We start from the raw sequence: 27,014 nt of genomic DNA, 5'->3' as shown, positions 1-27,014 counted from the left end.
AGCCATTTTTTAAAGAATTAATAACACAAATCACCTAAAGTGGAATCTTAATGCTTTCCAGTCATATTTTTAACCTAAATTAGGTTATTTTGTCTGCTTGTCTGGGCAACTGCAACACTCTACTTTGAATTATGCACATATACCCACATGGTACACACTTACAGCAGCTCCCTCTGGCATTCTACATGTATTTCAGAATTTTACGGCTGATCTTTCAGGTTAAGGTTGTCGATTTAGCAGCACCGGTGGTTACCAGTAAGTGAGGTGAAGACTTTTCTGCAGCAGCTGTTTTGTCAAATGAGCAACTGGTGTGTCAGTTTCCAGTTGTTTTAATATTAAATAAGTAAATCTAGCTGTGATATGATTTCATGCTGCACGATGCACGTTGGACAGAACAACAGGGCATCGTGACAGGAGCTGGTTAGCTTGTTGCTCAATGGCAAGTTGGCGATGTTCCATTGCTCCCTGGCATATTTCAGAACTGATCTGCTGTCAAAAAAATTGCGTGAATAGCCTTATCCTGTTCTATTTTGCACACAGTCTTTAATTAGCAGCAAAAAATAACAATCACAGTGACAAATGCAGTACATTTTCTGTCTTTTCTTTCGAATAAATACGATGACAGCACTGGTAATGTGAAGTAGCAGCACCTGAAAATGCTGATTTTGTAGCAGCGAGGCTAATATCATGGGGGTAAATTACATCGGATTGCTTCCATGCATTGTTTTCTGTGAATCCCTCATGCAAGACAATTCATTGCAGACAGTGGACTTTTTTTCAGAGGTGGTTCAGCTGAGATGGTGCCTCACATATCCCTTTTCGACCAAAAAGAACCAGGTGCTAGTTCAGTGCTGGTGCTTAGTTGGTTCAGATCTCATGTCTCCTAAGAACCGGTTTGCTTTTCCATTGGCAAGGAAACAAGTTAGAGCCACGTTATTGTGTCACCGTAAAATGTCAGTACGTCACTGCATATGTAGCCGTTCAACAACGTTCATGCATCGTAGGCAGGTGGCAAAATGCCTCAGGAATTTTTTTCAGTCTGTCAGTCGAATAGTCATTTTTTGGTCACTCGCTCATCATTTGCACAGCTAAGGCTGTCATGCAGAAGTACATGAGAACTCAAATAAATACAAATTTTACATAAACTTGAAATTATTATAAAATGTGAAATGGTTGCTACACTTATGCTTTTTTAAAATGATGATAAAGCCCATAGGATAATGACAAATGAATTCACATAGGATATGTACTTGTAAGGCTCTTATAGAGAAGAGTCCTTGTTTTCAGGACCTCCTTTTGTTTCTTTCTTTAGCTGCAGGTTCTGGGTCAGTCTTGCATTATTTGGCAGCTTGTACCACTTTTTTCCAGAGATCTTCAAAGTAGATTTCTTCACTGCAGTTTTTAAGTCTGTACAAGAACTTCAACTAAATCCACAGCAAAATCATACACGCTTAAATAATGTCAGGAAAATTCTTTAGTGAAGTCCTGACTTCTCCAAATTAATGCTCAGTCGTCTCTCAAGTCAAAGCAAAGTTTTACCTGCAGCAAGGAATCATGTAAAATACAATCATTTTCATAACAAATGATAAAATCTTTCCATTTCCATGCATTTTTATACTGTCTGTATACTTTCCAATGACAGTATTTATGTAAGGAACAAATGTTGAAGAGAAATGATTCTGCAAAAAAGCCAGAACATAGTTACTGGATGCTAGTTCAGTTCTCTCAGTACATGTGTAGACTTCTAAATGGGTTTACTATTGAGTGGCTAGACTTTAGTCTGTGGCAGCTGTGGCCACCCCAGACCACCTCCTGGCTTTGCCCCCAGAGCATATAAACTCGTCCACCAACAATAAAAACTGCTATTCACAGAGATGACTACTCAACGTCAGTACGCACAAATATTACTTTTATTGGCTGTTGCTAGCATGGTTATAAATCACTGTATGGTGTCAGTAGTTGATTTCTTGTGCTAAATTTGCAGGTTTAAATAAGACATTCCTACCTTTATCTGATGTTTCAAAAAAAAGCATTATACACAAAGATTGTCAATATTGTGATAACTGTTACAAATAGTTTTATCCATATAACTAATTCCTTTCAGACACTTATTACTACACCAGTTTTTCTTGGACAACTCAAATATTTTATGGTGAAAAGTATCTAAGCTCAAAGTTCCACTTATTTTGGATTATTTAATTGTATTTCACCATCTCCCTCAGCAAATGTAGCTGACTTATGGGTCATCTGGTGAGCTTAAATGGGAAGTTTTGTCGCATGAGCTGGTCGGAACATCTCTCTGAAGTCCAGAGAGGTTTGCTTGGTTAAATAGAAGTCTGACCCTCTTGACTCGGCTCATGGTGTTTGTTCAGTCGTGTTGTGATCATGAAGCTTTTTGTTGAGGCTCAATTTTATGATCGTCTTTCCACTGTTGGCAAAAAAAAAAAAAAAAAAAAAAAAAAAATTGTGTAAAAATTGCAGTGTCACTAAGCATCAGATCAGTGTGTGTGTGCGTGTGCGTGTGTGTGTGTGTGCGTGTGTGGGTGCGTGTGTACTGTATGTGTGTGCAGAGACGTGGATCATTACTGCACCCATCAGTCTATCGATCGTCCTGTATGACAGTGTGGTAGCTTGATAGCTATCATGCTAGCTAGCCGGAGCAATAACGGTCAATAATCCAAAACTAGGTTTGTGTTGTGTGTGTGTGTGTGTGTGTGTGTGTGTGTGTGTGTGTGTGTGTGTGTGTGTGTGTGTGTGTGTGTGTGTGTGTGTGAGACAGGAAGGAGGAAAGTGTGCGTGTGTGTGTGTGTGAGACAGGAAGGAGGAAAGTGTGCGTGTGTGTGTATGTTTATTGGTGTGTGTGGAGGACGCCGCCTGCAGGAAAATGTCCTTGCACCAGCTCCACGTCCATGTTCGTTAGTCACGCTCTGATTTACGCGGCGGTCGACTCTCTCCGTTTCTGTCTCAGTAACAAACAGACACACAAACCGGCGCATGCAGCTGGTTGCCAGCAGCTGTGTATCGTAGCGTGGTGGTATTAGATGGATCCTCTGTTTTCGCAGCCAGCCAGTTTCATGTTAGATGAGTCATGTAGCTGGTGTTGCAGCGATGCAGCGATGAAAACTGCCACAGGATGAGCAGTGAGGTCACTAATTGGTAAAATATGATGTTCACAGCATCAGACAGCATATATTTATTAGTTAGAGCAATCTTTGCGGGTTTCCCAGTGGAGGTTCATGTTGTTGCTGAGTAACAGGCAAATTTATATCATACAAATGCCTGCCATGTTAAATGATTATTTTGTTTTTTGCTAATCTCATCTTGTCTTCATACTCTCGGCTGTTGTTTCTATTGGTTATTATTCCGCCAAGGAACGCGGCGGAGCTATGTGACGATCAGCGTACGTGAATCCGTCTGTGCACAACATTACTCATAAACGGACATGCATCCTTTTGTGGTGGTTTTGTATGTTTTTGTAGTCATTTTTTGTCACCTTTTGGTTATTTTACATCAATTTCAAGCCATCTTTGCCTTTCTTTTAATTGTGGTTTTATGTTACTTTGTGGTTCTTCTGTGCTGATTTTGTTAGTTTTTTTTTGTCTTTTTGCACCCATTTTAGTCACAGTTTTGTTATTTTATGTCAATTTGGGATAATTTTGAGCCTCCTTGTGGTTTTATGCTACTTTGTGGTTGTTTTGCACCCATTTTGGTAGTAGTTTTTTTTTTTTGTTGTTACTCGGCAGAGTTATGTGACGATCGGCGTTGGTTTGTCTGTCTGTCTGTCCGTCTGTTAACAACATTACTCAAAAATGGACTAACGGATTTGGATGACATTTTCAAGGAAGGTCAGAAATGATACAAGGACCAAGTGATTAGATTTTGGCAGTGATGCAGCTTATAATCTGGATCCACGGATTTGTTAAGGATTTCTGTATCATTGCGAGATAGCAGCATGGATACAAGTGAACACCACGTTCTACCTGCTGATGATCACATGATTGCAATCATACTACAAATCCCCTGCTGCGGACTTATCGGGACTTATCCATCAGAAATGATACAAGGAACAATTGATTAAATTGTGGGGGTGTTTCTGAATCCCATCAATTCCCATGGCCTGCTACATATTTAGGTCACGTGATTTGGTATCTGTACATAATGTACAAAAATATGCTGCATTTCTGACAGTGCCATATGGGGGAATGAACAACTTTGGTGGAGTACTGCGCTCTCTGAGTGCTTTTCTAGTAACAACACTGTGCTCATCAAGTCATTTGCAGAGATTTGGGAACATGGCAGCATCACCACACTAGCAATCTGACTGTTGGACAAAAAAAAGTTTACTCAGATTATCCAAACCACTTTATTTCAGGATAAAACTAATGCGAGCACGGCTTGAAATGTCGCATATAATCCTCCATTGTGCTGGAAGTTGAAACCGGCCTGTAAAACTGTGATGGACGTTTACGAGGTCAGAAGGGTCATAATTCTAATGTTCATTTCCTCTTTCAAATAAATCTGTCTAAACTCAGGATTTACAGTCCGTCTGCCTGAATGAATACTTGCATTACTGGATGCAGCTGGCTTCTTTTTAGCAGAGTCATCACAGTTCTGAAAGAAAAACTATCCCTGACTTTGATTGGAGATTGTTTTAACTATTTATTTTCACTTTACAATGTTATTATACTGATAGGACAAATGGCCAAATGTATGAAAATAAATTATAACCCAGTGTTAGTGTTGCATCTTTGATCTCCATTAGAACACCTATGCCTAAACACAACAGACCTACTCTGTACATGAGCAAACTGTAATATTGGAGAGATTCATCCATACATGTTCAAACTGGAGACTGATTTGTAGAATTGTAAGAAAACTTTGAAAATTTGTGTTTTTGAGATGGCCATTTGGTACCCTGCAGTTTTAAGACAGATATAGTCAATCTTTACTGCTGGGACGACTTTACAAAGTGTAAAAATTACAGAGAAGACATTAAGCGCAAATTGGGAATTTGTAAAACCTTAAATTTAAAGTAATTTCTAGATCTTGACATGTTGGTTTGATCATAGAGTAAAATACTAGATTGTTCGGTTCAGACACCTAAATGTTTTGTGCCTTTGTAAATACACTGTGATCTGTGAGTTTACGTATAAATGAGCAAAATATTGTTGAAATGAAACTTATTTTTCTTAAGAAATCTCAGGTTGCTCATAATGTTTTGTGAAAAGATAGTTCCCTAAATGTGAACATTTTCAGAACTAGTACTTTTTTGCACTGAAACAAAGGGGAAACTTTGGAGTTGTTGTTATTTATAGGTTATTATGCTCTGATTTCACTGGTCTGGACCACTTGAGACCAAATTGGGCTGAATGTGGGCCCAGTGGGGTGTGATTGGGCCCTTGAACTAAAATGAGCTTGACACCCCTGATCTGTAGGCCTGAAAACTACAAGTTTGAAAGTAAAAATCTGGAGGTGCTGCATTAAAAAGAAGTGACCTGATGAGACCTCTGTAAACTTCTCATCTTATTTCAGTCGAGAGGCTCCCTACCAGCAGAATACGCCTGAATCACCAGCTGAACTTGTGCTTAATGTAGCTGCCAGGAGGAAGAATTTGTGGAATGAAAAATACAATATCTGTGGTTGTGCTCAGTTGATTTTGATCCAACTGATTGAAGCCGACAGTGTTGTCAAAAGGCACTGCTAAACTGGTGGAGATGTGTTTTGTTGCACTGATTGGCACTGTCTGTGACAGCCAGGATCAACAAAGCCGAACTCTCAGCAATGATTTCTGCTTTAATATGTGTTGATGGAGGGTGTTGAATCAGATTGTAGTAACTGTGACATGGCTGTTTTTGGTCTATGGGATATAGTCGTTCAGTTTCTGAGTAGTATTACAATGCATATTATGATGATGGTTTATGCTCAATACTCCCTGTAGCTGCAGAGGTCAGAGGCCCTAATCCACTTTGTTGTCAAAACCATCTTTTTAGTTCCTCTCCTGCTGCTGCATAAATGAAATGGATAATATCGACGCTTATTTTCTGTCAGACACCAAATTCAGACAGGACCAAAACACTGTGAGGCATCTCGGAATTAAGGACATTAAAATTCATGGAACAAGTAGGTGCCACTGAGAGGCTTTGAGAAGCAGCTGCAGCAGATTTTGAGTTTGCATTAACATCAGCTTAACACTGAGACTCACTTCAGTACAGCTTGATAAAGGATGACAACACTGCAGTGGTCGACAGTACTAACAGAGATGCAGGAGGATCAACAAATCAAAACGACAGTAACACTGTGCTCAACATACTGCGTGTTTTCTGTTACCTGCATCACCACACACGAGCTGTTTCATGTGAGAATTTTCCATGCATGTAATCTTAGCCTGTATGTGATCTGGTCTCCAGGCTGAGCGGCTACAGCTACAGTTTAAAGCCAACATGTGTCACATATAATGGCAGCTCTGGCGGCTGCTTTGCCTGCCTGATTGCTGGAGAAAACACAACGGCAGTAAATTGGCATTGTTTCAGAGAGAACAGAGCAGTTATTGCACAGCGAACCTCAGCACAGAGGGAAATGAGAGGACATTAGGGCACAGGGGAGCCATGTCTGTCCAGTATCACAGTTACGTAAGAGATGTCTTGGTAGAAACAAAGGGCCCCTGTCTTTTTCAGTCCCCTCCACCCCTCAGCCCTGAATGCTGTCTGTCCTCAGCCACATCAAGCTCAAAAATCCTGTCACCATCTCCCTTTGCTTTTGCTCATCTTTCCTCATTTCCTCTTACTTTTACTTAATTCTGTCTTTTTCTCTGCTCGTCCCATGAGTCAGTTATTAGCGACGCTGGTGCTGCTACCCAGTCTGACCTAAAGTTTCCTCTGAGGAGGATGGAGTTTCCTGTGTTTTCGTATTCAAGTGTGAAGAACACTGAAATCCAACGACACTAAATGTTATTTTAAGAAAGCGTGATTTTGTAATCATATTCCCACATCTCACCTGTGCATCATTCTTCTTCTGCATGTATATACAGCATTGAATGTTTTGGCTATCTGAGAACGTTCTCCATCTAAATAAAGACAAAACTGAAATCAGTGATGCCATCACAAGGATGACTTTCTTCCATATCTCACTACATTGCCTGAGTTTGCTCATTTTTAACAGTGAGGTGCAGAAATTTTCAACAGTTTGTAGCATAATAACATTTCATAGATCTGCATCTTGTCTCCTGACGTACTCTCAAATCTCTGGATGCCGGCTATTCCATCATTCCCTGGATTATTAAGTTCTCGATTGATGTCAGAGCCCTTTTATTCTGAGCTCCACTACTGTGGAATAATTTAAATTGCTCAATCAGGGAGGCAAACACCAACAAGACCTTTAAAACAAGGCAGACAGTCTATTTATTTTTGGTACGGCCGGTAAAACCTGTTCCTTCTTAAGTGCTGCTTTCTCTCCTGGAGTTTTTGTTTTGTTTTGTTCATTGTCTGCCCGTTTGTGTGCTGTGACTTTTATAGTTTACTGAGAAGTACTTATCAAGGGTAGGAGGTGTTTGCACAAGTTGTAAATTTAATTTGTCTAGCACCTTTAACAACAACAGTGATATGTTGTAGCAATATGAGCACATCAATTTATAGTTCCACATCTGAATTTAAAGACAGCACATGAGAGAAACAGGAAAGAAAAGAGGCATCAGTCTTATAAAAACTGAGACAAATCAGTTCTTACAAAACAGTCTGTTTCCCGACTCTATCAGGATTTCATATGACCCTACTGACATGGATTTTAAGTGTACAGCATCGTCATTATGAATGCTTACATAAGGCAGTGCAATAAAATAAATGGGGTTGGCCTGTTTACCAACCAGACCCAGAATCATCTGCTGCCACGACCTACATTAAGTTTTCCACATGACGTTGAAATTTATAAATAACAAAAGTGGAGTCGCAGCTCGGAAAATATTTGATGTGACGCATGTTGCTGATGGTTATATTACATAAACACAACATATTACAGAGATTACATATGAAGATTTAACTTTTTTTAATGGAAAGGATTTCTTCATAGCTTAGACTGGCCTGGCATTGGCCTCTCTTGGGGTGGACGGACGGGTCAACAGAGCTGCTCGTTTGTTTGAAACATGACTACATCTTTTTCAAACCTGAACCATATAGTAAAGAAAACATATGAGTCATTGTTCCAAATATAGACAGTAATTTTATTATTGTTTTTTTAAATGTTTGTGAAATTCCTGGTTTTCATTAGGACCTCTGTGACCTGCCTGTAAAATATGAATACAAGAAATAATGTGCTATGTATAAAAATTGTAAACTAAATTATGCTTGAAATGTGCATCTCTTTGGTACACAATAGCCCCCCAAATCCTGTCTAAAAATTCTGCTGTAGTTTTACTTTTTAACGGCGAGGCATTGTGTTCATTAATACTTTCCAGCATTTTCATGAATGGTGATAAGTTTTATTAGATTTTCATTTTTTCCCCATTACTGGTCTTTCATACATACTCAACATGGTTTTGCTGAAATTTGTTGATGCTGACCAAAACAATCTTTCTCTCCCAGTGAAATCTGACAACAAAGACAAGCAGGAGAAGATGGACATCATGTTCGGCAAGACAGACAAGATTGACACCTTTGACAAGAAGGAAGAGCAGCAGAAGAAGGACAACGTTCCAGACAAGAACCAGAAGTCCGAGAAGATCCTCAAAAACGAGGAAAAAATGGAGAAAATGAATGCGGAGAAAAACAGCAAGACCGCTGAGAAGGCGGAGAAGGTGGACAAGCCGGAGAAGACCAACAAAGACGAGAAGAAGGAAGAGGAGAAGAAGCCGGTTGAGAAGAAGGACGATAAAGGAGGGAAAAGCACGGCCAAGTCTCCGACAGGCAACGGCAGCAAGACCCTGCCGAGTCCCGACAGCAAGAGCAAGGTGGGTCTCGCAAACGCACAATGTACTCACACAAAGCGTCGTCCACACACATTTCCTGCACACAGATTCACACAGTCGAGGTGGCAAAGTACCCAGCGGTTACACAAACAGTCTTGTCACCCTGAGGTCAGAGCTTTGAACTCACACAGCCGGTGTGTCCAACAAAAGTCTGTTAAAGTGTCCTTGAGCAAGACACACCAACTTTTACCAGCTTCAACTGGTGCTGGAGCTGATTACAGAAATCATCTTCCACTTCAGTCCCTGCTCTGCTTTTGCTGCTTCTGCTGGTCGAATGAGTGGATGTGCATCTCTGTGTGTGTCTGATGTGTGAAAATTTGCTGTAGAAATGCTGCAGTCCGTGGATTTGCTCGCATGGTTGAAGCAAATCAGTGCAAATCTGTTCCATAAAGTTCAGTTTTGGTGAACTTTTACTTGCAAATTTTCACTGAGCTATAGCAAAGCATCTGGAGTGAATAGAAAACCAGAGAGGAAATGCATCATTTATTTGCCACTGCAATTGAATATCAGTATCTAATGACTATAGGTTTCCCTGTTGTGTTTGAACAACAGTCTAAAATCTGATAGGTTTGACTGATAAGAAGGTTGGAATGTTGACAAACTATTAATCGATAATCAGAATGGTTTTAGGATTGTTTCTATTTGGTTGACTTATCAATGAAAAACAGGCTTGGTTTTTTAGACCATCATGATCTAGGGCCAGAACTACAAAGAAATTAACATATCCTGATTATCTTTTCACTATATGGTCTCATTAAGTGTAAAAATCCAGGACCAGTTGCAAAAATAGATGGGTCTATTTCTCATTAAAAAATTAAATAAAATAAACAAATAAACTGCAATCATAAACTATGATAAATAAATAATATCATACAGGCTAAAAGCAAAGCAGGTGTCTTATGCTGCTGCACCTAAAACCATGAAGGAAATCTGGCAAACAATGAAAAGTAAATCTGCTTATAGGTATCACTGCCTCATACAGGCTTTAACAGAATCTTATTGAAGTTTTTTTTATTGTTTTTAATTGAAATTATACTGTAGTCCCTTTATGCTACTCACAAAAGACCAATTTTTTTAATGAATAAATTATCAAGTAGCATAATAACATTTAATCTCATTCTCAGTATATTTCTTTCAGCTACAGCTAGTAAAGAACAAATATATGCTTTTGCAGCTCTTAAAACTCGCACTAGATCATCTCACAATCTCCACACAGAGCTTCACAGGCTCTTCCAGGAATGATGATGCCATTTTTCAAGATAATTGATAGGTCCAGAGGTGATGTATTCATACATTATGGCCTGTTATCTTGAACATACCCTGCTCTGGAGCAGGTTACTTGTTCAGCATAAGATGAACCATCATAATAGCCCTGAAAACCCAGAGTGAAACCTGAAGTTATGCTGCAAACCACAAATTCTGCTTTGTCATACAGGCCTCTGGTTAACAACCGAGCCAATGGACTAACTTACAGTTACAAAGCCAGCAAGGCGGTATAAATTTATTCCCTTTTTGAATAAGTTGGGAGTAACTGGCACAGTCCATAGAAAACAAACAGAAGCCTAAGAAGACGCTAAGCCCAACTAAGCTCCTGTCACACCAGCATGTTGCTAGCCGATGTTAGCATACCAGCTACAGTAGTTTAGCAAGTAGCTCTTAGAGTTGTCACTACTTCACCAAGTTTCTAATGCTGTCTTTTTAATGGAGATATGCAGACAAGTTTTTCTGTGCAATAAATATTTTGTGGATGGAGTCTTTGTTTCCGTGTGTTGTGTGTTTGCTGAGATGCAGTGTTGGTGTTTGACTGTGTCCAATATCTGACATCTTTTCATATCATATGCTACATGAAGACTGCTGCTTACTTCATCTCATTTGAGGCTTATAATTTTATAATTCACTGCTCATGAGCTCTCCAAGATGGTTATAAATTGCTAATGCGGTTTTAAAATGTATGACCTGTGTTGAGATTGTCATACGGTTGCTGGCTGTGCTGTCATGTCATGCTGTCATTGCAATCAGTGATGTCATCTCTGCTTTTTCTTCCTGTATCTCTCGCTGTCGTCCTTCTTTTTTCTCTCTTTCCTCTTCTGTCTTTCTATACCGTTATTTTGGCATCTTTAAATTCCATCATCACCAGCCTGATGTGGGTTCAACCAAACCAAACTCAGCCAAATCGCGCCCATCCACCCTCTCCACCAATGGCGAGGCCAACTCGGCCAAACGCCCCTCCCCCACCACAGCCTCAGCCAATAAAAAAAGCCCTGTACCCAAGGCAACCACGCCGACCGCTGCCAAGCGGCCGCCAACAGCAACTGGTTCCAACAAGGCTGCCAAGGTAAGTATAAGACACATAGACATTTTTCTTCTCTGCAAACACAATGAATGACTCTCAGTCTGCATTCTGGTCTGGATGTACATATTTTGGACAACTGAAACATGATCCGTCACATTACATTTCAAAGTGCATTTCTCAAATGATTAGAGGTAACACACTATGGAGCTACTTCCTATCATTAATCGAGAGCCTGTTCTTTCAATCGGAGAGCATTATTTATTTTACGTTCAGATTTTGTATTGCTTTCTCTCAAAAGCCTGAGCCTCTCTTTTAAATAGCCCCTGCTTGGGTGCAAATCTGCTTAGCTACTGCTCAAACTGTTGCTGCACAAATGTCCTGTGCTTCAGTTTGAGTGCATTTCATTGCACTTAGACTGCTTCTGAGCTCTCAGCAAATATCTGGTCTCAGATTTGTGTGCTCAGGCTCGGATCTTTATCAGATCAAAACTCCCATACAAACAGAATACCAGGTATAACGCTGACCGATGCAATTGTCTCTGCCTCCTTGCAGGCGTTGTGTAACCAGGTTCATCCACTTCTATCTTCTAGGACTTCTTATATGTACATCACTTGGTTTCTTGCGCATCTTTTAGAATCACTTCATATACCTGTTTCAGTATTTTTTGCTGTAGCAGCTTCACATAATACTAGCTCTAGCTTTTCTTCGGTTGTGTTGGGGCTCAATAGATAACTTTCCAGCATCTGAGCAGGGACTAATAAGGATAGAGGACAGAGTTAAAAGGGAAAGCATTACAAAATCTTAAAGTGTGATGAAGAAATATTGTTTTCCTTCAGGACAGGAACTCCATAATGTTTGATGCTATGAACTAGACCGATAAGACTGATAATGGAAAACATTCTCAAATCTTTTCCTTGATGTGACAACCAGTTAACCCTTTGATGCACAACATGGGTCAAAAGTGACCCATAGTCAATGGAAAACGGATATCTCTTGACCCATGTTGTGCATCAAAAGCAAACCAAATGGTTGTCAGTGTTTTTCTGTCATACTCATTTGTCATATTGATCAGTAAAAATACCACCAAACTCACGAAACAACAAGTTTTCAAAGAATATCCTATGAAATAAGCAAAAAGAGTTTGAAAACCACTGGCGAAGCCAGTGAGAGCAGTCACTACAACATTAAAAAACACACCCACAACTATTTATGTCTCCTCTCTTTTTATTCCCAGACTCCTGAAAATGGTACAACTGAGAAGCGTCCATCTGTGCCAAAGGCCACACCCACCCCACGCTCAACTGCCAATAAGAATGGCTCCTCTGCACCTGCTGGAAACAAAGCTGCAGGTAAAAACATCCAGTAGAGTTTCACTTGTTGTGTTACATCTCCTGTGATCTGAACAGTGCTGCCTCTCCTTTGGTTGGTTCAGTGCAGCATGACCTCTGTAGCAGGACCTGAACTCGGTACAGTAGCTGAGCAATGACTCACAATGTAGACTGGCACCACTCCAGGCAACAGGCTAGCTGAATCGCTAGCATATGTTACACTTAATTGGATTCAAGATTTGGCTTTTGCAGACATCAGACTGGTATTTTTATCTGCACATCACAACAGCATCTCACCTCTCCAAGCGAGGCAGCTATGAGTCAGTCTGAGACGTGTTAGTCAAACAGACTTTCGGCTTTTTGTGCGCTTCAGCTCAGCGCCCTCAGAGAACATGATTCATTCAGCCGGTTCACAGCGATAGGTGTTATGTACTGCGAGGTTCATCTTTCATTTTAGCTGCATGAGTGAACTACATCACCTTTGTGACTTTTGCCACAATGGCAGCAGTTTAGGCCATTTTCACAAAGCGTCTGCCACATGATGGCAGCATTACATCCAAGCAGGCTTTACAGACACAATGGACATGCTGTCAGAAGTGACTCGAGTGACAATTTTCACCACACCAGAAGCTCTTTGATGTCAGAAACACTATGTGAGCAGTCAACTGAAGGATTCTGTTGGATGGGAAATCCTGTCTGTGGCAGGATTTTGCGATTGTTGGCTATCAACAGCTAATTATTTCCAAATTTTCCTTCAGGATGGGACTTTGGCAAAAGACAACAGTGACCTGTTGACGCTTTCTGTTCCAAGCTTTTTAGTTTTTTACCACTTGTAATTATAGTCGTAACAATCTAAATTTGCAAACAGTTTTCTGTTACATCAAGTAGATAATAAGTGCTTTTTGGAATTGTGAGTCTGGCCGAAAAGAAATTTTACATTTACTAAAGATGGACCTCTGATTAATAATATTGGCTTATGACTACTGATTATTTTACTCATTTTACAAATTTTTATTTAGTATACTATGACATGGTTTTATTTACTGTATAAACGTGTCATCATTCATATATACCCTTTAAAAGACATTGACCTCAGAACCTGCACTGTAATAAGTAACTGTAGAGGTTGAATAAATATAGCTCAGTAAACTATGCAGCCTTTTACTTTGAAATGTGGTGACAGATTTAAATAAATTGTACGTAGTTACTTACCACTACTAGTTTATTAGCACTTCCCATGTGGAAAACAGCTGCGGGCTTTTGGTGGAAACAAGGTTAATGAGAGCGAAGAGATGGATGTTGATGCAAAATAATGAGCTAGGGTTAGAAGTTAAAGGTTAAGGTTAGAAAGTATTGAGTAGAACAAGGTGCTTCATGGATTCAAGATTTTCAGCTGCCCACATGGCATCTAGTTAGTTGCTTTAACATTTATAAATTGCAAGTAAAGTTTGCAGAAGGAGAATTAAAATGTATGCAGCAAACTAATTTAACAGGAAATTCACCCAGTCATCCTACCAGTTAGGTAACATCGGACCCTATAAGGTCGTTCATGCACTGATCCATGAACAAGACAACACGAAAACTGTTGAAGTATTACTTGGCTCTCACTCCCAGTGTCATGTTTTTTAATGCCAAAATGAGTGCTAGGTTAACTGCATATGGGTCAATATATAATTGCGGGACTTTTTCTATCATAGTTGACATTGTTACTGTTTTCAGGCCTAAAATCAACATGGCCGCCTATAACCAAACACCACATGGCATTTTTACAGAAAGATTCTTCTAAATATTATATATACAATTGAGTAAAATTGAAATTGAAAGTTATTTATAAAAATATTGTAGTAAACCTGTTGACTACTTTTTATTAAATAACTCAGAAAGCCTTGGAGTCTGGCCAGTCTTTTCTTCAGGAGGAAATGACATCATGTGGAGCAGGTCATGTGATCTGGAATTAACACACTTCCTGGAGAGGTGTTTTTGTAATGGGTAACTTAGTTGAAAGTGACTTCTTGGACACAGATATAATTTGTTATTTTCCATATAAAAACTGATATATTGCCAAAAGAGAAATATCTGTCATGATTATCTCAACTTAATAAAAAGAACACAATCAAAACTATTTGTGAATAAGTTCATTTTATTATTGTTTAGCTAATTAGAAGGTGGTTGTTATTAAATTCAGACGGTTATTTAGTTGACATTTTAGTGATATCCAGTCATTTTTTATTAATAAATGATTGTTTCCATAATAAATAATTATGGAATTTGTAAAGACATGATCATAATGAACATAAAATATTTGTTTTATTTTACTTTTAATAAAAATGTATATAGGATATATCCCATGGATTTCGAAAGTCCCTCAGTTACATATTTACCCTTATGCTCTCTCTTCTAATCGCAGCTAACAAGAATGACAAGACTGAGAACAAGACTGGAGAGGCCAAGAAATCCAAGACTGCAGGTAAGAAAAGTAAAATACATCATCAGGAAAAAGTTTTGTGAGAACATATTAATTTGTTTAATGCTGTTTTCATGCAGTTCTACAAATGCCACCAGAATAAAATCAGTGACAATCTCACATCCATGGGTACAAAGGCTGCCCTAAGTGTGCTTAGGATTTATATTGTCCTGTTAAATTATTAAGTACAATATTATGTTAAAAGCTGATATATACCTCAGTGATGATTACTGAGACCACCAGCTCCTCTTCTATGATAGATACACAGCATTTACTTTACTTGTTTCAGATTAAATGGCCAGCTATACACACGTTAACCAGAAGTTGTAGTGACTGTTCTTCAACACTTTCTCTGCAGCCCGTCCTCGCCCGGCCTCCACCGCCACTCCTGCCACTCCAGCTGCCTCCACTAACGGCGAGGCCACCACTCACCGCCGCCGGGTCATCACCAAACCCCCCGTGCCCAAGCAGACCCCGCTGGAGAAGAAGCCGGCGGTTCCTCGCGCCCCCCGAACCCCCCGACCCATCAACGCCCCGACACCGGACCTGAAGAACATCCGCTCCAAGATCGGATCCATCGACAACATCAAGTACCAGCCTGGCGGAGGAAAGGTAGGCAGGAGGGCCATGAATAATTCAGAGTAGTGATGTACCTGTCAAGATTCCTGAAATGCTGCAGAATGATTTTCTTGTATCAGCAAATGATTTGGCAGCGGGTGGTTTGTAACTCAAACAGCTGCTATGTGATTTACATCATAATAACATGTTTCAGTCAAAAGACTTTCAGAACCACACATGTCCTCACAATAGATGTCAATCTAGACTTTATAAGGTAAAATTATTTTCAGTGTTAACTTGTACATATGGAATCACAGGAGTGCCATAATAAGGGTTAAATCTGTTAAAAAATAAGGAAATAGATGTGTAAATAAAAAGAGGAATAAATAAAAAACAAATAAAGAAATAAATGTGTTCAAAAAATAAGGAAATTAATTTGTAAATATAGAGGAATAAATAAAAGAATAAATACAAAAATAAATCTGCTAAAAATAAGGTAATAAATGTGTAAATACAAACAGGACTAAATAAAAAAAATCTGTTAAAAAATAAGGAAATAAATGTGTAAATATAAAGAGGAATAAATAAAAAAAATATAAAAAATATGGAAATATAAAGGTAAATTTTGTCTTTGCTTTTCCCTGTGTTTTTTCCTTTTGCTTTTCCCTTTGTCATTGCTTTTTCCTTTTGTAATTGTCACAACAGGGAAAAGCAAAGACAAAATGTATCTTTATATTTCCATATCTTCATTTATTTTTAAAATTTATTCCTCTTTATATTTGCACATTCATTTCCTTATTTTTTAAGATTTATTCTTTATTTATTCTTTTATTTATTCCTCTTTATATTTACACATTTCCTTATTTTTTAACAGATTTATTTTTTGTTTATTTTTTTTTTATTCCTCTTTATACTTACACATTTATTTCCTTATTTTTTTAACAGATTTATCTTTTGTTATGGCACTCCTGTGATTCCAAAGTATTAGCTCGCAAGTTTGCTAAAAAGTATTGCAGCCAGTTTTTTTGTTTTGTTTTGTTTTCTAGCACTGAAAAGTTCATCAGATCTTAAGCTGAGCTGGCCACTGCGGAAGACTTTAAATGCCTAAATTAAAATGAATCCAAGAAAAAGTAAAATCCAGTACATACTGTCATACATATTTCCTGAAAAACATCTGACAAGAACAATTTTATAGTTTTTTATCTTTAATAAAATAGTAACAGTTGCTTATTGTGACAAAATCAACACAGAAGCTTTCCAATATTATATCTAATGTACTTCAGGGAGATTTTCTTTTTGCCCATTGACGACAGAATTCATCCATCCTGTTATCTGAACATCGGCAACACAGGCGTTATTAGCGTTGGCTTATCGTGCTCCAAAAAAACACTCGCTGTAAGCTAAGACTAACTTGCTGACACTAATTACCTTTACTGTCACCACCTGCTGATAACTCTCCAGGAAGATCCCCCGTAAGCGCCCTCTCTGAAAGGCAACGCACCTTCTTTTTTTTTTTGTTTACTGTGCTGTGTTTTGATTTTAATGTGGCATGGAATTATTCACATCATGATGAAAAACAATTCAGTTTTTCATTGTAACATTCATAATGGTGTGTGTTTCAATTTAGTTATGACACAGTAAGTGCAAAAAAAACCCAAAAACTTTTTTGCATTTTTATTCTTCCATAGCTGACATGTCAAAAAGCGAGGCTGGTATTTCAGCTCCATCCACTCTAGAGAAGAAAAAAAATGTTTTCGGGAGAAAAGTATGCCAAAGCAAAGAGAAATTTAGCTACAGGCAGAAGGGGTGAATCTGCACAAAGTAGATGCTTTCTTGAGCTCTAAAAGAGGCTGACAAAATAACCAAATGTCTAAAGTCAACACCAAATTCCTCTTTTCGCATATAATTCAAGCTTAACTGTTCACCATGTTCTTACAGATGCTGAGGATAAAGTGAAAGTTAATCGTTCCTGCTCTTGATGCAGGGCTGACTAGGACTAGTTTTCTTGATTCGCTGTAAATGTGTTCCTCAGAAAGTGTTTCTGAGCCAGACTGCTGAAACCAACAGGAGATCACTGCATGCTCTGTCGCAGTCTGTACTGAACACACTGGATTCAGCCGTATTTGCAGTGCTGTACTGCAGTGCTGTCAGGGTCTTGTACTCATTCCTGTGCTATGTAAAGCAGCCCAGTGTGGCGTAGCTGAGATTAGACTTACAGTAGAGGATGAAAACTTGGGAGGGCGTAGCGGGGAAGATAAACCGTGTTAACAACAATCCTTAAATGTGCAAATGTGAAGAGCTCATGATATCCAACGCCGTTTAAAATCACCCATGACTCAGAAACGCCTCACCTCTGCCCTGCAGACGCTGATTATTTTAGAGGTCATTACATGTTAATTAAAGAGATGGTGACTATACGTCTCTCTGTTTATGTCTCTGTTTCCCTAATCAGGTTTCCATCAACATTTTTAATCTCTCATCTTTCCGCTGTCTCTCTGGCTTCACTTTAACGTGCATCACTCCTAGTATTTTTCTTCATCTAATGCCTCCATCTCACACATCTGTCTCTGGAAAACAGTACAGATTGCTCCATGCTACCTTTATTCCACTGGGATAAAGTCACACGACATGTTGTGGTTTAGACGCTGGACTGTGTTGCTCGTCAGTGTTTGTGACAGTGTGTCCTGGGGAAAGGATTGTGCTGTCGCTTTGAATCACAAACGTCATCTGCCCTCCGTCTGCCCTGCCATGTGATATAATTTGTCAGTCCAGTTCATCTTCCATCCATCTCTGCTGTATTATCTGTCACTGAGTCCACCTTTCCCCAGACTGCAGTTGTTTAACCTCAGATTGTTGTGTTATTACTCCTACAGCGTACGTCTATGTGTCCAAACCAAATACTATTTTCAAGAATTACTTCATGTGTTTTTGATTACAAGAAACTTTAGACATTTTGGGAAATACTTAGTTGCTTAGATTGATGCCATTCTGAAGCCACAATGAAGTTGGAGCTTGGAGTCAGTTAGCAAAGTACAGAGCATTAGCTTAGCATACAGACTGAGACAGCTGGCCTCTCTTATTTCAGTGTTCAGAGATATGCTACTGACAACTATCCATGTTTAGCGTTGGTGGATGTATTCATAGAGGTTTCAGTATTTATGCTAGGCTAAGCTAATGTCCTTCAGGTTTAGCTGACGTGTTGGAAGCAGGAAATATGTGCAGTGTAAGGATCTGAGTGACTTTGACCAGGACAAGAGTGGGTCAGAGCTTTTCCAATCCAGCGGGTCTTGTGGGATGTCGCCATTGGCTCTTCGTACCTGCCGAAAGCGGTCCAAGGAAAGCGAACCGGTGAACCGACAACAGGGTCATCGGTGCTCAAGGATCACTGATGCACACAGAAAGTGAAGCCAGGCCACAGAAGAGCTACTGTAACACAAACTGACTAAATACTGGTGACAGAAAGGTGACAGATCATATGACTACACATGGAGCTGTGTAGCAGCAGACCATGCTGACTCCTGTCTACCATAAATGCACCTACAAAGGACAAGTAAGCAACAGAAGTAGACCATGAAGTAGCGGAAGAATATGGCCTTGTCTGACAAATCGCGTTATCTTCTACATCATGTGGCGGCAGTGTGCGGTGTTTACCAGGGACGAGATGGCAGGAGGATGCACTATAAGAAGAAAGTGAGCCAGTGGAATCAGGAAGCGTGATGATCTGGGCAAACCTTGCATACTTTGACATGTACGGTCTACCTGTTGCAGACCACGTACGCTGCTTCATAGCAATGATCTTCTCTGGCAGAATAATAATCCCTGCCACACTGCAAACATTGTTCAGGAACGGTTTAAGGAACACGACAAAGAGTTGGCTTCTAAATTCCAAGATGTTGATCAGATTGGGAAGTGCTGTAAAACCCCGTCCTATGAGGCCCCACCTCAGAATTTAAACCCCAAAAGGATCGGCTGCTTATGTCTTGGTGCCTGATACCACAGGACATTTTCTGAGTTCTTGTGAAGTCCATTTGTTGGTGGCTCAGAGCTGTTCTGGCAACACGAGAGAGACCTATGCAATGTTGGGCAGGCAGTTCTAATGTTGTTGCTGATAAGTTGAAATATATAGTGTGTTAATTTGTGAATTCTGGAGATGTACGTATAGCTATATAGTATACAGACATGAATTCCTGAGCAAGAAAACCAACTTTCCAAAATGTTGAATTGTTCCTGTGTAACATAAACAGTACATATTGGCGTTTTTGCCAGTATGTGTATATATGGCAAATTGGTTTTCAACTTTTTGCAGTCCTTTTAGTGCATTATCATTTCTCACCATACTCCATTTGCTGTATGTTAATGTGTTCTTCATGTCTGTCTTTAAGTCTTGTGCTGCTTCATTTCAGTTTGTCTCTGCTTTTTTTTTATGTCGACGTAAACATTTGCTCCATTTGCAAATGTAAAAATCTACCTTTCTGTGGTCCTAGATAGGTGCACTTTCATCTCTGTTAGTTTAATATCTTTCTGTCAGATCTATCCATATTCCAATAACCTGTTCAGGCTGTGGAGCTGCAGGATGAAGTACAGCAGTCTGTTGCTGTGTATTCAGGGTTCACAAGCCATTTAAGATTTGTCATATCCACCACAGACACCTTCTCTGCTCTTTATTTATGCAGACAAACAGAATGCACGCTCCTTTTAGCAACACCCTGTTTCATATTCGCCGTGACTCGTCGCTTCCTAAACCTGCCGCTTTTAGCCACAATCACACAGCCAATTAAAGTTAGATCAGTGCAGAGAGGGAGCTGTTGCTTCCTCTCCAAATGGTTCCGTGAAATTGGCCTAACCTCAAATTTTTCTGTGCAACAAAAGAGCATTTAACGGGGGAAATGTCTGCAGAGTCTCTGGGTGTCTGCATCAGACTGTAATTACTGGCCACTATTCACTCCGTCAGGCAGATGTACTGAGTTTTTGCAGGTCCGTTCCTGCTGTGTCGTCTGCCTCCCCTTTCAAAAACACGCTCCTGAAGCCTCTACATCATAATAAGTGGCACTGACTCATTCAGCCTCCTGTGATTCTAATATTGGTTTGCGTATCCTGTGTTTTAATATTTCCGTTCAGCAGGAGTGTTTTGGTAACAACCTTTCCATTCTCAGTATTCAGGAACCGTACTGGTGCTGTGTGTGTGAACAATAGAACGCTCCAGTAATGTGACATTTTATCTGTTGTTTTCTGATTCTGTTTGTGCTGATATCTGATTGGCTCTTGCCAGTAACCGGACAAATGTTAATTTATTTGTACTAATCCACTGTAAATCTTTGTCATGTTTTTAAAAGTGCTCCATCTGCTCCCGTTTTCTGCCATCTGAGTATTTGCCACCATCTCATGCAGTACATCTGATCCTCCCGCTCAATTCGCCCGTAAATAAATCTTACATCCAACTGGTGCCACTACTATCACTTCTTTAACTTATTCATACACCCACACATTCGGCAAACAGATTTGGTTTCTTCTTTTTGGTCCATGCTGTTTTTTTCCCCTTCCATCTAATCCTTCCTTCTGATTGGCTCTAACAGCCCATGCACTCATCTGATTGATCCTCCTTTTTATCAGCCCCGTGTCCCCACCCCTCCACCTGCTCTTCCACCCCGTTGCGCTGTGGCATGTGGTTGGTGCGAGGTTGTATTGACCGATGGGGGTGGTTGTCTCCCCAGGTCTCCTCCACCCCGAACAACAAGACATCAGACTCCTCCACCCCTGCCGCCAAGGCCAGAGTGAGTCCTTGCCATCGACACCCTCACACTTCACACACCAGAACATCTTCCCTCCTCCGCTCTGCATTCACTGCATCTGTCACCCATTCTGCATCCACCAGGACACGTCACACCTCGCTGTTCATACCAACCAGGACATGAACGTGACCATCAGTCCACACTGCAGCTTGCACTCGCTTGTTTTGTTGTGGGTTGTATTAGAAAAGGAACATTTCCAGTGTCACCGTCTTCATATAATCTGAAAAATCTAAATAATTATGAAAAACAATGTATAACATGTATGTAGACATGAAGGAGTATTTAAGGTTATAAATAAGCTTCATTCTGGCAGTTTTTAGCTTTGAATTAACTGAAAATGATATCTTCTACCAAAGTATTCTGACAGTAAATAAGACAATAAAACTAGTAAAAGATTATTGTGTTTCATACTAGGGCAACAGCACGATCAGACAACCTTTGGTGTCTCCTCTTGCTGCATAGAAAATGCAAACATTAGCCTTCTAAGACCCAAATATAGAAAAAAATAGCAAAACAATAAATAAATAAAATAAAAAAAAAAAAAAAAAAAAAAAAAATATATATATATATATATATATATATATATATATATATATATATACTGAAAATAGCAAAAAATTGCAAAAACTAAAATTAAGTATATCTATATATATCTATATCTATATCTATCTATCTATCTATCTATCTATCTATATATATATATATATATATATATATATATATATATATATATATGTATATACCCAAATATGAAAAAATAGCAAATAACTCCAAAAAATTAATAATAATAATAATAACAATAATAATATATAAACCCAAATATAGAAAAATGAGCAAAAAATGTGCAAAAAAATTGTAGTTTTTAAGTTTTTTTTGCAACAGTGGATTTTACAGGGTTAAAGCACAAAACCAAAGGACATTCAGTAGTGAAACCATAAGATAAATATGGAAAAATATAAACAGTATATAAATAAAGCTGACTGCAGAGATGAGGCCCTGTAGCATGAATGGATTGCACAGGTTCAAGTGTAATATTGCACCAGAGCACAGGCTATAACATGGAGCAACCTGAAATATGGTATTATAGTACAGCAGTGAATCACATTTGAATAGTCATGACAGTCCTGTCATCTGGCTACACAGATCGATACAAAAGCCTTAGGTTAGCTCAGTTTACATTTATTTAAATAGGTGTAGAATGAGAGGAAGGTACAAATAAAGTCTTCAAAATATCTCTGGAATTAAACACTTGGGAGATGGCCATGGCAGTTAAAATAATAGTTTCTCCTCATTCAGTGTTCAGTATCTTGAACAAACTCAGACTAAATTAGGAAAAGCTTGTTTGGTTTTGAAAACAATGAACAGAGAGACATTTTAAATGTTCTGTGAGCTCCTTTTATCAATGTTATCTTAGTTTAAAAATGCTACGTATTCTGAGTGAAAAGAAATCACAGCACAAATACATACAGACCTCCAGTTTAAAGCCAGAGGCAGCATCTCTACCTTCACCGACTATTTTATCAAACACCGTTAGCAGCGTGTGTGAGCGATCATGCCCCAGTTGCCGCTCCAGTTACTACCTCTGGAATTTGGGAAGTTTTTTTGATTCATTTGTTTCATTTCCATAACACCATGACATTTAAATACCCTGAGCTTCATACACTGTTCAGTACATCCGACCAAACTACGTCCTCTTCTAGCTCCACCAATACCATCATCCACGCCTCCATATCCATACACACTTGGTAAAGGACACCCTTGGTGACACACTGTGCTCCATGTTTCACCTTGTACAACACAGAATTGATTCAAGTGTCAGCTATGTGTTTCTGTTTTAACCCTACCAATGATCATTGATTTTAGTGCAGCTAAAGATTAACAGCCACTTTGTGCCTTTTTGCACCAGTGTTCTTGCGTACAATTACGTCACAGCTGGCGACATATATCTTGAAAACAATGTGCTTGGCTCCCGATGCTGTTTCTACTCAGCCATCTCCAAAACACATTGATTACCACATACTGCAGACAAAAGAAGTATAAGAAATAAACAACATACGTGCTATTTGCTATTTTTGTTCTGATTTGGTGTGCTATTCAGTGCAGTACATTTGTAGGATTACAGATATGCAGGATGCATGCATGTGTAGCACACAGTTGTGGAAAAACATTAGTGCAAATACAGGTACAACAGGCATCCTGAGCAGCAACTAACCACTGAAATGATCATGTATTATCTTCAGCAGGAAACTCTCCCTCCTGTTGCACTCCCAGTTTAGTTTGACTTTTTAAATTTTTTTTTGCACTTGTAGAAATGTGGGGAAATGTGTCTCTTTAGCTTCTTAGCGAACATGAGAAAGCTCACGGCTATTAAGGAGACACGATGAAGCGCAACCTTGCAGCCAGTAAAGCTGTGCTGCTTGAAATCAATTAGGATGTTTACGATGTGCTATCAGGGAGAAAAACACGGAGAGGAAAACACTGTGTGCAGGCTGCTGCTCTGGGTGTGTGTGTGTGTGTGTGTATGTGTGTGTGTGTGTGTGTGTATGTGTGTGTGTGTGTATGTATTAAGTGTATATGTGCTAACTGCTCAGTGAGTCATCCTTTGCTGGTGCCACCTGCGTCATCATGCCATTTTCATCCTGGAGAAGGAGACTAAGACAGACTGAGAGGGAATGGAGGATGGCGTCGTACGTATGCTGCAGGGATTTTTTTCCCCTCAATACAACCGCAGGAACAATGAAACGGATATCAACAACAACACTGAAAGGCGTGACCTCATGTAGGAAGGGGAGGGTCCTTTTGTCTCCTCCGTGGTACGACTGCAATAACAGGAGGTTTGCTCCATTTAAATTAAAGGGGAAGTTTAGTTTGTCATTGGTGGATTACACCATTGAATAAACCAGTACCAACTTCCAACACTGAAAACTACTTTTACTTGCAAAAAGTAGCAGCTGGCCACCTGTAGCATCATCCGGGTCAATATATAATTGAGGGACTTTTGAAGTCCATGGGATATATTTTGCATACATTTTTATTAAAAGTTAAAAGACTAATGTTTTTATATTCATTATGATCATGTCTTTACAAATTCCATAATTATTTATTATAATCACTTGTTAATAAAAAATGACTGGATATCACTAAAATGTCAACTAAATAACCGTCTGAATTTAATAACCACCTTCTAATTAGATAACAATAATAAAATGATCTTATTCAAAAATTGTCTTGATTGTGTTCTTTTTATTAAGTTGAGATAATCATGACAGGTATTTCTTTTTTGGCAATATATCAAATTTCATATGGAAAATGTCTATGGAAAATTATATGGAAAATGTTCTTTCTCCTCTTTCTGAGTTATTTAATATAAAGTAGTGTGTGAGTCAAGTGTGGATTTATGGCATGTCAAAAGGTTTACTACAATATTTTTATGAATAACTTTCAATTTTACTCAATTGTATATATAATATGTAGAAGAATCTTTCTGTAAAAATGCCATGTGGTGTTTGGATATAGGTGGCCATGTTGATTTTAGGCCTGAAAACAGCTAAAATGTCAACTATGTTACAAAAAGTACCACAATTCTATATTGACCCATCTCTAAACTGAGATTATGATAGTTACAATGTGATTGATTAAAAATAAAATATTTTATCTCCAACTGTTTTGACTATTTTTCCACTGGAAGTAAAAGTTTCGACTAATTGGGCTCTGCAGTGATGTGAGTGCACAGTAGACAGTGGTTCTATAGCATTTCTTTAAAAAAAAAAAAAAACAAGCTTTCTTTCTGTGAGTAATATTATTATTTTAATCAGTTTTGACACACAGACTTTAAATACTCCTATAGGGAAAATCAAGTTGTTTTTTTTCTTGTTAGCCTGTCCATTTGATGACACATCGTGAGTGAATAAGCAGTCATCATCATGACTGAACATTTCTATTTTCAAACTCTAATGCACTGATGACAGTTTCAAAAACGCAGCCACAGACAGTCTCAGTTTCTCCTGAGTGCAATAACTGCTAAACTTCAGGTCATTTTAATCTTCTCCCATATTTATTGTAGCTGTTGCGTCTTGTATTTCTCTTATTTAATGGTTTGTTGTGTGTTGCTGTGACTGTTTTTGGTCAGCAGCATCTTTACCCATTTTCAGACTTGGGATATGTAGCATTGGCAGATTTCTCAAACCGTTAAGGTGTGACATTTTATGTGCAGAATGAGCCAGTATTTAATCTGGGCCTCTAGCTATTTTTCTTTTGCTAAATATTTCCCCTTGTCCTGATATCATGAACAAGGTTGCAGCTAATTCCCCATCACTTCCTTATAATTTGTATGCACACTAAGCATGAACGACAGCATCCAGCATCGATATGTCAGAATCTTGTTAGTGCCTATTATAGTTATAAAACAGTGATTAATCAGGCTGTTGCAACAACAACATCCTGTCCTGCTCAGACAGTGTTTTCCCCACTGCCTGCCATTATAAGGGAAACATCTATAAGACTGTAGACAGGACACCTCCAACTGCAAACAAGGTTCTTTCTATCATGAATTATTAATGAAGAGTGCATAATGCTGGTTCAGACATAAGAGGAACACCTTAAATTGTTGTCAGATTAACAGACATGGGTGCATATCTAAAAGGGCCTTAGCTGTCAAATTATTGACCCTGTTTATCGCCAAAGTTGCAAGTTGTAATACCAAAGAGATTCATGGGATTTTGGTTTTTTGTTTAATACTGAGCCATAAGTCAGTGTCTCCAGGAGTTTTAATTTAACAAAATGCATGCACCACAGTTAACATGGAGCTGTTTTGGGCTGCAGAGAAGACTAATTGGGAAAATAATCATTTTTATATGGACTGGTCTAATTTAAAAACCTTATAAAAGCACTTCTCTATACAGGGGGTCCTCGACTTTTGCCAGAGTTCTGTTCCTACAGATCGCCGATTTCCACTGTAAGTCAGGACTCCAGCAAAAATGTAAACAAAGCCGTTATGTACATCACAACGTCAACCAGTTCTTTGGAAAAGTCATGTTCTGAGCATTTTATTATATCTAATTTCACTTCCATGGAGTTGGCGTTCCTTTTCTTTGAAGCACTGCCCTCATAAGAGCTTGTTATGCTTGGGAGCCATAATTAAGGGCAAAAAGTTATTGAATGTAGCACAATCCAAGGTGGCGTACAACCGGTGAATGTAAACAAAGCCGCCTTATAGCGCCGCTTGACAACATATTCGTCTGCTCCACTTGCCAACTAGTTCCATGTAACCAATTCCAACGTAACGACGAAACGCCGTAGGTCGAAGACGTCATAAACTGAGGACTCTCTGTTTATGACGAAAAGACTCTACATCGAAAAGACTTCCTTTGTTCGCCCTCGTCCTGATCTAGTTGCTTGCAGTTACGTCTCTGCATAGAGCAGCCTGCATTAAGACAACACTATGAGTAACTTTTTGCTGAGCAGCAGCCAAATTACAATTACAGGCTTCTACTGCATTAAATTCTGCTGGTTTAAGTTGCTCAGCTGCTAATACAACAAACACAAAACCATCATCTCAATGCAAACCAGCAATTTTGCAACAGGCAACACATTGTTTCATTTTCTTCTGCTGAACAGAACTTGTTAG

General features: G+C 39.0%; 1 protein-coding gene across 7 annotated transcripts in view; it reads left to right on the top strand.

Moving 5' to 3' along the window:
- map4l (microtubule associated protein 4 like) overlaps positions 1 to 27,014 on the top strand; it is a 125,811-nt gene that overhangs the window by 88,712 nt on the left and 10,085 nt on the right. For 4 of the 7 annotated variants that reach the window (XM_055014609.1, XM_055014610.1, XM_055014607.1 and 1 more), the window contains 6 exons: positions 8,574 to 8,938; positions 11,094 to 11,291; positions 12,484 to 12,598; positions 14,985 to 15,044; positions 15,400 to 15,653; positions 21,311 to 21,370. In XM_055014609.1, the coding sequence (XP_054870584.1) occupies positions 8,574 to 8,938; positions 11,094 to 11,291; positions 12,484 to 12,598; positions 14,985 to 15,044; positions 15,400 to 15,653; positions 21,311 to 21,370 (1,052 nt within the window). The remainder of the gene's footprint in view (positions 1 to 8,573; positions 8,939 to 11,093; positions 11,292 to 12,483; positions 12,599 to 14,984; positions 15,045 to 15,399; positions 15,654 to 21,310; positions 21,371 to 27,014) is intronic. The other 3 variants (XM_055014611.1, XM_055014608.1, XM_055014612.1) reach the window with 2 other exon arrangements.

This window comes from Amphiprion ocellaris, chromosome 10 (assembly GCF_022539595.1).
Source record: "Amphiprion ocellaris isolate individual 3 ecotype Okinawa chromosome 10, ASM2253959v1, whole genome shotgun sequence".
Taxonomy (NCBI): domain Eukaryota; kingdom Metazoa; phylum Chordata; class Actinopteri; family Pomacentridae; genus Amphiprion; species Amphiprion ocellaris.
This window is presented reverse-complemented; position numbering and strand designations above follow the sequence as displayed.